The 13,398-nt window shown below is 37.1% G+C and overlaps 1 protein-coding gene across 3 annotated transcripts in view; it reads left to right on the top strand.

The window, feature by feature from the left end:
• abcc4 (ATP-binding cassette, sub-family C (CFTR/MRP), member 4) overlaps window positions 1–13,398 on the top strand; it is a 53,249-nt gene that overhangs the window by 258 nt on the left and 39,593 nt on the right. Inside the window, exons 2-3 of one of the 3 annotated variants that reach the window (XM_047354920.1) lie at window positions 4–54; window positions 11,576–11,686. In XM_047354920.1, the coding sequence (XP_047210876.1) occupies window positions 11,631–11,686 (56 nt within the window). In that variant the 5' untranslated portion in view covers window positions 4–54; window positions 11,576–11,630. Of the gene's footprint in view, window positions 1–3; window positions 55–7,260; window positions 7,331–9,906; window positions 10,126–11,575; window positions 11,687–13,398 lie in introns of those variants that run through there. The other 2 variants (XM_047354921.1, XM_047354919.1) reach the window with 2 other exon arrangements.

The following is a 13,398-nucleotide window of genomic DNA, read 5'->3' as shown; positions in this document are numbered from 1 at the left end:
TAGTTTGTGTTGTAGATGGATCTGCCATGATTGAAACCCAAGACATTACTTCAGGTACATAATCTGCTAAGGGAATGTGATGGCAGTCTTTAATTAAAAGGAACTAAAATGTTTTTGATTGCAGGGGGCACTTCAAGGAGGAAAAAATAGGAAACTGACTGACTTAGAGAAAGAAAGACGCCTTTGTTCACAAATGTTAGGTTTATAGATCCCTTTTAAACTGCTGTTTAGGATGTTTCTTTATCATGACTGATCAATGTCGGAATTTCTTTACTTTGTACAACATGTAACAAGACAATTCTCCTATAGGTTTACTACATTTTAGCGCCATCATGTGGCAGAAAGAAGAAACAGTTATTCTCAGTTCTAGAGAAAACATCTATGTGTGATTGGAATACACAGCCATGGCTTAAGGTTTTGGTAAGGGTGGGTTTAGATTTTGGCTTGTGATTAGATACGCCATCATGTTGGAAAATTATCACCAAACTCTACCTGAATTGTTGAAAGAGGTTCTAAGAGGAGGATCGATGCCTCTCTGTTTGTGGGAGTGTTCTTGGATAAAATTACACGTAAAATTGAGCCGATCTGGACACAATGCTCTAAAACTTTAAACATAAGAGTGAGTGCACATTAAGGCTGAATGATATCAGGAACACATGTAATTGGGATACTATTATGAAAAACTGTGATGACAATATATGCTTTTTCTTTCTTTTTCATTATTACAATTTTACCACTTTTCTTTGGGACCTTTAGCAATATATCTAGTGTGGGCATCAAGGGCACTAACAAACCATCCAGCTGTCATGATTTATTGGCTTGCAGAATGTTAATACATGTGTTTTGAGATATAATATTCGTCCAAATATTGTATCCAATCAGTACTTTGCAATATTGCAAACACTGATATTCAAAAGATCATTGTGATTAAATATGTTGTGCAGGTATAGTGTAAAGTTATGAAAGAGTTTAGGATTGCCAGGAACCAGTTCACACTGTAGAATAAGCATGGGTCGCTTTCCTGTATCAAGGTTAAAAAAACTTACAGTGTAAAAACTGCTAAATGCACTTTTGCTGTAGTTTTTGTTTTATAGTACAGGCACCTCTCTTACAGTCCAAAGTCCATGATTTATATGTTATTATGGATGGATGGATTAGTTGTTTTAACTGTAAGAATCTTACACCTGATCAGAACATCCTTCTTGTTAATTAGGCACAAAGGTAGGGTTCTGTTAAAGATCGGTTTCCTCCCATGATAAGCTGACGAAGATCTGGTTCTGAACTGGATTTATGAAAATAGTCGCATTTGAAACTCTGATGGGCTGATTGTACACTGTACTTTGAAAACAGAGAGTAGACCTCTACAGTGTCCTTTACAACACTGCAAAATGTTGCATCTTACTTTAACAACAATCTGAAGCTGCTAAGTTAGCACCCAACCTTTTGCCATAACCCTAAGGGTACAGAGATTACTGGCAGCAATCCTATTAATTCTGGAAAATGTTGCTAAAAACCTCCCTGTAACAGATTTAACTAACATTTAAATAGATGGAAAACTATAAAGGCATCATAATTACGCCTTTATGTCCAGGGTGTAAGCATGTTGTATGTAGGTTTTAAAATGCATAATTGTCAAATAAACTAAAATAAATCTCTAAAATATAAAATGATAAAGTTAATGATAAAGGGTAACCTACCATAAATCAGTGTAAGTATGTAGCAGATTAACATCTAGGAACTGGTGAATATCAGGATTCTTTAGCTGTTTTAATGCAACACAAATGAATGAAGTCAAATGAATGAAGTCAACAGAGAAATCCACTCTGAGAAACAAAGTACTGTCTAATCTGTACAGGACTGCTGATGTTCAGGGATGTGTGTTCAGAGGGTTACCTCTGGAAGGAAACAGTTATCACCTTCATTTTTCCTCGTTGACTTCTTTTGATAAAACCTCTTCCAGTTCTCCAAAGTCAGGGCAAGGAACATTGGTATTTGTCACTAAGTCCAGTTCTAGGAGAGCCAAGAAGAGCCGAGATAACCAGACTTGACACCTGGGGATTTGCTATAATAAGATTATACAAACTATGGACTTCTGTTGTAGTCTTTTCCTGCGCTAGCACAAATATGATCAGTAGAACCATGTACATCCACCCATGGCCTTCTACCTATCAAAGAATGGTTTGCGGCACTAATGGAACCTTGAGGGAACCCTAGACCGCCCAAGGCGCTCCTTGGCTAAGAATCAATAGTCCTCCCACCCAGTTCAAATTCTAGTTTTTCCTCTGCGTCTCCTCTCAGTGGGACTTGTCTGGAAAAGCTCAGGTGGAAGGCAAGACCGCATCCTGGCATCCTGATCAGACTTGATCCACCCTGAGCCTCCACTAGATGGCGGCAATGCCCAACACTGCGGACAAGTTCCCAATTCGTCAATCCATCTCCTCCCCCATCCCACCATCACTCATGACCAAGAGCCCATGGTACATTAAATCCTCTGCCCCACCAGTAGGGTGCAGTTAATCTTTTTCTGGTAAAGTTTGCATTTTTGAGGTTTTGTTGCAAAGTACCTAGCATCATCACCACTGGCTGCTGGAGAGAGGCAATAATATTCCTAAACACATCTACAAGTTATCAGTGATCAGTTGAATGTTTTGTTATGACCTTAGGAGTCCTAAACATGATTCCAAATCTCTGTTAAGAACTCGCAAGTGCATCAGATTCAACATGTTCATATAATCCCACAGGATCTGGACCATTTTAAGAAAAAGAAATGAGTTTCATCAAAACAGAAACTAAAATCCTCGTAGCTTAGTTGCACTCATAAAGATTAACTACACTTGTCTTTTGTTTATTTTATTTTCACCAAAAGAAAGGAAAGTGTAAGAAAATTAATAGATTTAAGATGAGATCTTTTGTAGATCTAGACAATCCTTTACTTTTACCAGTACCGAGGACAGGTTTTTACCAAGGAGAGGTGACCAAAGTTTTTGCTGCAGAGGTGTTTTACATCAGAGTTAACCTCATAGATGGTTCTTTCTTATTTATCTTCTGTCAGTGCAGGAGTCACGCACCGCTATTGTATTTTGTAAGATCAGCATTGAACTTTGAGCTGTGATTGGAGATTTAAAGGGAGCGTGTGGAAGGAAGTAGGAGACGAGGCGAAAGTGTAAAGAGCTGTGTGAAATTTAGAAGCACGAGGTAAACATGTGGACACAGTTCCAAACATAATCAGGCCAAAGTGACTCAGCGTTTTAGGGTCCTTAATAATCCTGTACTAGAAAAACATCACAAACAAAACATGTGTGTTGACCTAATTTTGAGCTGTTCAAAGAAAGAAATAATTCTTAATCTTTGTTTGTTGCAGAAAAGGAAACATTTTAATTCTGAGAAACATTATTCAGACAGTCCTGGTTACCTGTTAAGTTATCTCTTTTATAAGTGACCAGTATGGGGGGTCATAAACTGGGAACAGGTAGAACCTTCACAGGGAAAATTCCAGAAAATCCAAGCTTAGCTGTTTTTACTGTTGGTAAATGCCACAGAGACAGATGCTGAGAGCGTGTTAATGAAATCTCTAGATAGTTAAAGCATCAGACGTTTGTTTCCATGGCTGCTGTTGCTGGGATTTCTTAGAAGGTCCCCTTTCTTAATCCTGTAAAGCAGCCAATTCAAAGGCAAGCAGCTGGTACAGGTTGTTGTTTGTGACAATGTATCCTGATGCTAATGATCATCTGATATTGTCACGTAGAAAAATCAGGAATTGGTGATGACGGTATTGGTTTTGTAACTTAGATATATATGTTACAAAATGGATAGAATTACATTTGAGTAAAGAATTGTATTCAGTGTTTTTAGAGTTTTAAAAGATTTGATTTGTCTTCTATGAGCTACACAGTCAAATTGAATTAAGTTTTCCTAACTTCCCTGCATTTATTAATTTGTGAACCACATTAAAACAACCTAAGCTGCACCAAAGTACTGCGCAAGCTAATTAAAAAGATTACACAATATACGAAACTCATAAAAGGAGTATTATACAACTATGAAAAACAAATATTTTGAGTTTTTGTATTTGTTCATAGTCCTGGGTTTATTACGCATGAACTTTGAGGTTGTTCCAGAGGGACCATGACTGAGAAGGCCTTGCCCTCTTTAGCTTTTAGTCTGGACCAAAGAACCTGGACAAGCACCTGGTTTGGTTTTGAATGTGAATGGATAAATAATCTGTTGTATACTGAGGTGCCAGTCCTTAATTAAAAATCAATGAAAAATTTATAAAACAGCCTCTATATACACTTAAAGCCATTGTAGAGAAGTGAACCCCTGTGTTTTGTGGTATCATTGTGCTAAATATTGTAAGACTTGCAGATGACCAACTAGGGCATGATCTATAACCCAGTGTACAAATCCCTGTCTCAAAGTCCCAACATGATAATCAGACCTTCACCTTAGAAAGTGGCTTAACTGAAAGAAGTTGATCTTAACCACAGATCTAATTCAGTATCTAGTTAAAGGTCTGCATCAGAAGTAAGAAAACAATGTTTTTGACTTTAGGATGGGTAAAACTTTTCTTTTACCCATGCTAAAGTCAAAAACCTTGTTTTCTGGTAGAAGTCAAATTGCATTCCTCAGAGATTCAGTACTGTAGATCATCTACATATCCTAGATGAGAATCTTTGGTTTCACCACAAAGGTGCTCAACAGGACTGATACCTGGTCACTGTGGAGGCCATTGGAGTATGTTGAACTCTGTTGCATATTTAACAACCCAGTTTGACATTATCTTTATACTGCTGGAAGTAGCCATTAGAAGATAGGAACACTGGTTGTAAAGGCGACATACATATTTAGCAATTATTTTGTAGAATAATATGCACACAGTAATCGGATACTCTGTCCCTTTATTTGTCTGTTACACTGCACCACTTACTGTGCAAACAACTGAACTGAGCTCAGTGGAAACATGCTGCCGTATTCCTTATACTCATACTTCAGTAATGAAATATGTCTGTGATAAATTTACATCTTTCACTCGGGCCTTTCTGTGCTCGACCCAGGGCTTTCCACTGGGTCTATTTTTAGAAAAGCTAATATTGTTTATCACTCCTCCAAACGAGCATCTGTAATAATGATCTTGTGTTGCTTTAACTCGTTCATACAGTGAAGTTCAACAGTAGCTGCTCTATTTACTGTGCAGTGAATATGTTGCTGATTCCTTGCAGATTTTTTCACACTTAAATGTTCCTGAACATCAAATGGGTTTAAATATCAAAGATACCTGTGTAAAAATATAAAATGAAAGTTTCAAATTTAATTTATTAAACAGGATAAGCTATTGAAACCCACCTACCAAATGTGAAAACATATTTGCCCCTTAAATCTAGTGAGTTGTGCCATTATTGGCAACATATGTTATAAAATGTTTGCAAAAACTGGCAATGAGTCTTTTACACCGCTGTAGAAGTTTTGGACTCTCCTTTTCGCAAAATGAAAATTAAATTATGCTACATTTTTAAAGCACATCAGAGTGCACATTTAGAGTGCTTTAGCTTAAGATCAAAAACTGATGGCCCAAAATTCTTCAAGATTTTCTGAGAGCAGATTTTATGGTTCTGTTAATTACAGCAAGTAATCCGGGTCCTGAAGCACCTTAGTGATCCCAGACCATAACACTATCGCCACTATATTTAACTGTTGATCTGATGTTCTTTTTCTGAACAGCTGTTAGCTTCAGGACTCACACCTTCCAAAAAATGTCGCTTTTGTCTTATGAGTCTACAGAATATATATTTTTTAAATCTTAAGGATGTGTGAGACCTGCCTTTGAGTTCTTTGGGGGTTGGTAATGGTCTTGCATGATGTTTTTCTATCTGACATATTTTTGTCTGTTTTATTCTGAAAGTCAGGTTCTGTTTTGGTAATTTCCTGATTCTGAAGGTCTGGCAGTAATCAGACCTGGGTGTGGCTGGTTCGAGATTGGTTTGAAAAGCGTTTTCCTCTTAAAGAATAAAAAATATTTTTTAAAACTGCATTTTGTATTTACTCAGGTGACCATTGTTTGATATTTAACTTCGTTTGATGATCTAGAGCAATTGAAAGTGACAAAAAAGCAAAAACAGAGTAAATCTGTTAGGGGTAAACAGTTATTTACACTACTGTACATCAGGGAGCCTTGGTTGCCTATTACTTTTATTGATTCCTGTTTTTACCTCTCCTTTCTGACATTTGAACACCCCAGAAGACCTGCAATCTTCTCAGCACCTCATGTATTATTTCCACAACATCCCTTCAAGGCAACTTTATTAACGTAGCACCATTTATATTGGCTGAAGGGTCTACAATACATGGTATACACACAAGTAACTCAACAATGGATTTCGGACCAAAACCATTTGGTGCTTTTTAGACCAGAAGCAGAATTTTAAAATATATTCTTTGACAAACGTGGAGCCTGTGCAATAATTTAAGAACCTCTGTGATGTAATCCATGTACCTGTTGTTGACTGGCAGCTGCATTTTGAATGAGCTTCAGGTACCTCATTGATTTTTACAGAGACCAGTAAAAACACTGTTGCAGTAATCTACTGAAACTAACGTTTTTCTGTCCTGTTTTGACATGAAATCCTTTATTCTGGCAATGTTTTTAGTAGTAAAGTAAGCTTATGTGGTAACAGAAATTTTGTGCTTGTCAAAGTTTAGATCTGAGCCCATAGCTGCACCCAGGTTCCATTAATTGTAGTTGAGCGCTGATCTCCATTCTCACATTTTTGGGGACCAAAAACAATTTCTGTCTTATGTGTATTAAACTGAAATAAATTCTGACCCATCCACTCGTTTTTTATTGACGTAATCACTCAGTGAGTATAGTGGAATAGGCTCAAGCGGGGACAGGAAGATATAAAGTTGTGTGCCGTCAGCATACATGTGGTAGGAGATGCTGTAGTATTCTTATATTATAATTTGTAATGATCTGAGCAAGTGGGATCAGAATAATGTTAATTAAAAGTGGCACAAGAATATGTCTTTGAGGAACCCCACGATTAATTTTTGTTCGTGCACATTTAAAATCCAAAGAAATTCCTGTTTGCCAAATAGGAACTGAACCAGCTCAGCACAGTATCAGAAAATCCCATCCATTTTTCTAGGCTATCAGTCAATGTGTTATGACAACCTGTGCCAAATGCACCACTGAGATCCAGTGATACTAAGATAGAAGTTCTAGATCCATAACTGTTGAGATGCATCTTTTAAAACTTTTACCAATGCAGTCTCGGTGCTGTGTGTGGTCTACAACCTGACTGGAAGGCAATGAAATTATTTGCATCACAAAGGGGTAAATTTATTCAGAAAAAGTTTTTTTAATAACCTTTGCCAAAAATAGTGTCTTGGATATAGGTCATTAGTTATTTATTATTGATACATTTTGATTTGATTCTTTAGAAGAGGTTTTATCACAGCAGTTTTCAATAACCTAGTGGACAACAAAATAAGGCAGAAAGTTTTAGAGTTTAGGTCATGAAGTGTTTCTGTCACATACACATTATTCAGTTTGTTACTCATTTAGCTGATTCTGAAGGCACATGAGACATAACCAGGTTATCAGAGGTGGACTTACGTACTGCTTGTCTTATTCTCTGAATTTTGTCTTTAGAAACATCTGAAAAGAGTTCAGGAGGGACAGGTGGTTAGGGGTCTTTCAGCCTGTCAACAACAGTAAATAAAGTCCAGGCATTTTTGATGTTTTTTTGATCAGTGATAGCAGAAGAATATAATGCCTTGCTCTTTTTAACTCCTGATTATAGATATGAAAGGTTCTGTCACTCCAAACTCAAGGTTTCACCTGTCAGTGGTCATTTTTAAAGGTTTATGTATGAAGAACAAAGCAGATGTATTTAACAGCGAGGACAGTGTGGGAAAGCAGCGTTTATCCTCTGGATGTTATTCTTACCAGACTCACTTGAGCTTTTTAAATAATGTCCCACTGTCTTTTCACCTTTGGTCTTTCTCCTAGTCAGTACTAGCTAAACATCAACAGGAGGAAAATGTGTGTCATAGCCATTCTGTTCTGTTATCATTAGACTCAGTGTCAGTATAATTGTTTACCTAAGTTACATGTGAGTCGGTAGCTTTAGAAGTTTCCTTGAGTATACCAGTAATACGAGGCTGAAGGGAGTGCCATGCTGGGAAGAAAGATAAGTGTTCCTACAGGAAACACCTGTAGAAAGTCAGGGGCATCTCTTATACACACGCTACTGTTTGTGCATAGGATATCCTCTCTGTGTGTGCAGCACGGCTTGTGTCTCTCTGTAACAAACCAAAGAGTGAGAAAACAAAAGGCAGTTCCTCCACCAAGGAGGGTTGAGAGGAAAACTACTTACCACCTTGATTCAGTCCTTTCATATGACTATTGCCACAGTATCTGGCTTCTACGGCCGATTTGCAGTGTCATCATGATCTAGACATACAGTGAGAAGGCATGACTGTGTGACAGAAATAAAGGAACTTGACCTAGTGCCGAGTCATAAAAATGTGATTTTAGCAAATGAACTGGAAATTTACTTGGGCTTTTTTGAGCTGCTGTAACTCTAGAATATAGTATCTTGCATATATAGATGTATATCTATAGCTATATATACATATATACATAGCTCCTATTTTAAATTGGATGTAGCTAAATGTGTCACAAATAGATTTATGCCAAATTAAACTCTTTAAAGCACCGTGGACAAACAGCCAATAATGGCAAGTATGGAAAGCCATTTCATTCAAAATTAAATAAACATATAAATACTGCTATTGATAAATTATTATTAAATATTCCATGAAATAAATAAATATCCCCATGAAATAAAATAATTATGTTAAAAGAAATTTTAATCTTATTTTATTTAATTCATTTCAAGATTTATTTAATTTACTTAAAGATCTATTTATTTATTTCATAATGCAGATTTATTTTGTGACAATTTTATTATGTAAAGCTACTTTACGTATTTCAGTGACTTTTACTTTTTAACCCCGTTTTTCATTTTAAGCTCTTTTTATTTCATGTTCTTATATCCAAATGAGGGGGCGGAGCTTTATTTTTGGGGCGGGGCTGGGACAGCAGGACCGAGCTCAATTCGTGGCTCAGTCCGCCTGAAGACAGCATGGCGGAGGGATCCTGCCACGGCGGTTGCCGCTGTTTTTGTGGAAGCTGTTTGTGCAATAAGTCTTCGTCATCCTTTCAGCACGTCATACACACACTATTTATTTTCCATCTCAAGTAAATACAGCCACCTCATGTTATGGGTCTAACGCTATTTATTAAATACAAACCAATAAAGACATCATCATTTAAAATTAACAGGCTATAACAATCAGCATTGGTTTCCACAAAAACAGCGGCAACCGCCGTGGCAGCATGTTAAAGACTTTTATGGTCTGGCACCTTCTGGCAGAATCCCTAGGCTCCCTCCCTGCTGTCCCAGCCCCGCCCCAAATATAAAACTCCGCCCCCTCATTTGAATATAAGATCTTTAAATAAAATGAAAAACGGGGTTAAAAAGTAAAAGTCACTGAAATATGTAAAGTAGCTTTACACAAGAATGTTTCACAAAATAAAACTGCATTATGAACTAAATAAATAAATAAATCTTTAAGTAAATTAAATCTTGATATGAATTAAATAAAATAATATGAAAATTTCTTTTAACATAATTATTTTGTTTTATTTCATGGGGATATTAATTTACATCATGGAATATTTATTAATAATTTATCAATAGCAGTATTTATTTATTTATTTAATTTTGAATGAAAGGGCTCTCCACAGGCAAGACAGGTTTCTCTGTCTGACCAATCAGGTGTGTTCATGGGCGGGGCTATTGGGTGGTGCTTTCCTGTCTTTTATTGTCTGCCGCCGCCTCGTTTGTACGTACCGAATAACATTACGCACTTTCCGGGGGAGCCCACCGTCATATAACATGTCCGTCCTTCAAAGTTACGATACATAACCGGGAACTGCAGTTTTTGAAGGAGGGGAGAGGAGAAGAAGCGCACCTCCCGGTTAGCCATGGAAAACGTTCGTAAAGATGTCAAGGAGAACCCGGCGGCGACGGCGAACATTCTGTCCAAGATATTTTTCTGGTGAGTGGAGGCGAAAGTCCGCGGAGGTGAACGCTTTTAAACTTTTTAAACAGTGTTAAGTTCGCGGGGAGTTTAAAACTGTCTAGTATAGTGTACGGTCACTATACATTTGGCGTAAAGTTAGTGTGAGAGTTCAAAGTTATCAACGATCAGGTTGAAAACAACAAATAGACACGTGTAGTAGACGTCCCTCTCGCTGGCGCAGGTGTTTTAGATTAGACTGCCGAGTACAAGAGGAAGATTTTCTATTTGGAAACTTCATTTCCTGCAGTTTTTTTCATGGCTGGTTGATTCTCATTCCATAATACATTTTTTAACGCTTATAGAAATGTACGTTCTGCACTCTGATCACAGCTGTGAACTGTTCTGTGTATGTTTTAATGCATTTTTTTAATGTATGAACTTTAATCGTTTTTGTTCCTTTAAGCTTTTTAAAGGCCGTTTAAACTAAGTAGACCGGTCTGGGTCACCTCGGGATGTTTTTGTGTTATTCATAAATCTTTAATTTATTTTTTATTTTTTTTACGATCATTGCAATTTGAATATTTATACACCATTTACACACAGGCAATTTAGGGTTAAAATGCAAGACGATTACACTGCCCCCTCAGCCACAGTCGAGGAAAACTAATTTTGCATATATAGTATGTAGAAAAAATAAGAAAATTAATTTTATGCTGCTAAAATGTCATGTAGAATATAACGTATTACCTGACAGCTGAATTAGAAACTTGATTTGTGAATTTTTGAGATAATAAACTACACTACCTTTTGAGGGTTTTTTTTTTGTACCAGATTGTTACAAAGAGGTTGGAAAATCTTTAAATAAAATTATACTATTATAACATTTTCATATTGAAAATGTGAAGAAAATTGTTAAAACAGAGTAAAACTCCTAGATTGCTCTTACTACTTGTAATCACTTCTACCTGGGGGTCATATATCAGCTGACCTTTAAGGAATAGGCCCAGTGTGAGGCATACAGTTGAGGTCACGTTTTGCACGGGCAATCTGAGACCCTCGGGAACACTGTGTCAAACGTTTAAGTACTACCTCTTTAAATGCTTTGTATTTGGGAATAAATGCTTGCAAAAGCAGCAGCATTTCAATTTTTCTTTCTAAAAATACTTACAATTTTTACATACTCCCCCCCAAAAAAAAACACACAAACCTTTTCTTTGTAGCCTATTATTCATTTTGTGGTATGAGTCAGTTTCCCTGTTTGTGCTCGGGGTCCACTGTAATACAGTGGAAAATTTCCCTCCAGCCAATTACATTAGCAAGTACTGATTCACCAACATGTTCCTTTCTCACAGCTGCAAGTCTGGTTTTTTGGCTTTTATTAAGACACTGTGGAACTGATCTGCTGACTAAGATCATGAATTCATCTTTTATTTTCTGATTCTCTCCACATCTTTCATCCTATCCACCTCAATTGTCTCTTCATCAGCTGGCTGAACCCTCTGTTTAGCATTGGCTACAAGCGCAGGCTGGAGGAAGAGGACATGTACGAACTGCTCCAAGAGGACAGGTCTGAGGTGCTGGGACAGGAGCTGCAGAGGTACAGAAATTCAGTTCAACATCTCTGTGTGAGAATTTAGATTCTTCTCCTAACTCTGAGATTTCCAAAAGCCTTTAAACATTTCTGAACATATGCAAGTAAATAAATAAATGGAGAAACTTTGCATTAATATGTTCAGCTTTAGCCCACTGAAGTGTAGCTCTCTGTTGTAGCAGCATGAATGTACATCTGATATGCCTTTTGATCCTTCATGGACCAGTTTTAAACACCTCACTTTGAGTCGGCTATCTTCAGTAATAGCTTCCAAACCAGAGAGTGCACAGGTCTGGTGCGTTTACTTATTGGAAAAGATTGTATTTCTGCGTTTTTGACTGGTTAGTTGAGGTAAAAATAGGCTGCTCCCAGTTGCAGGTTTTCTTTGTTGTGTTTTTCATATAAATCTTTGAGTTATGCTCAAGTTTCTAAACCAATATGTTCTCAAACATATAGAGTGGAGCAACTCCACAACCTTGATGTGTCCTCTTCTAAAGCCTAATGCCTCACACAATTACATTCTGCCACAGTTTCGGTGTTACCCCCATTTAAACCCTGTGACTAAAACTTAAATAAAAAAAAGAGAGTGTTGTATCTTTATGATCTACTATTTAACTTCTGAAACGTTTATCCGTTGCTAAATGAGCTTTTAAGTCTTGCCCTTTATAACATGTTATCTCAGTCATTCGTTTGTGTATCTTGTTAAAGTCTTTCACAGTAGGCTGTCTTTGCGGTTCAGATGAAGAAGCAGAAAAAATCAGCCGTGTAATGATAATGTTGTCGGTGGTTGTGGGAATAATCTGTCAGAGTTTAACTTCCTGATCGGCCAACAGAAGTCTGGTTTCTTGTCTGAAGCAAAGTAAAGTCATGATAAGTTAACTTATGATCTGTTTTATTAGGACCAAAACATTTAGTTTTCATGCATTACCGCCATCTATCACTCAATACAACATGTTGCATTTTAATGTCATTTTATACAACCACCAGGCACAGGGTGATTCTGAATCAGGTTTAAATGCTTTTTTAACTAAAAATGGCTACTTTTTCAATTAAAACATTGTCAGAGGAACATAAATGGTGCTTTTATGCATGTTCAACAATACAAAATCTATAAATGTATACAGCAAGGTACAGTGAAGGTGGTCATTTATAATTGTAGAAGAATTGGACAACAGTGACATCATAAAAACTGGATATTTCTCTAAAACTGAATCAAAGACTGGATGGAAAGTAGTCAGGAAGGCTGCAAAGAGGAAAATGTCACCTCTGGAGGAGCTGCAGGAATTTCCGACAAGTACTGGTTGTGTTCTACATTTAACAATCTTCTATATTCTCTGTGTGTCTGAACTAAGGGGTATGTTTGCAAGACACAAGTTTTTCTTAGGAAAATCACCAAGTTTCAATGTGGGTATACTTTTTTTTTTTTTTTTTTCTGAAGTTATGGTATTTTCAAATACCAGTCAGTTTTAGCATGAGACCTTTAGATGTCAGCTAAAGCTGGAGATGGGGGGACATATTATTCTTTACCATCACAGTGAGTCCAAGCAATTAAATAAAATAGGGAAGAAAATGTAACTCTTGGATTGGCAAAGTCAGAGACCATAACTAAATCGGAGGATCCCCTGAAGAGGGCTTTGGACAGGGATGCCCCCTGGACGCCTGCCTTTTAGAGGTTTTCCAGGCACGTCCCACTTCCAGGAGACCCCAGGGAAGACCCA

The sequence above is a fragment of the Girardinichthys multiradiatus genome, chromosome 24, assembly GCF_021462225.1.
Source record: "Girardinichthys multiradiatus isolate DD_20200921_A chromosome 24, DD_fGirMul_XY1, whole genome shotgun sequence".
Taxonomy (NCBI): Eukaryota; Metazoa; Chordata; class Actinopteri; order Cyprinodontiformes; family Goodeidae; genus Girardinichthys; species Girardinichthys multiradiatus.
This window is presented reverse-complemented; position numbering and strand designations above follow the sequence as displayed.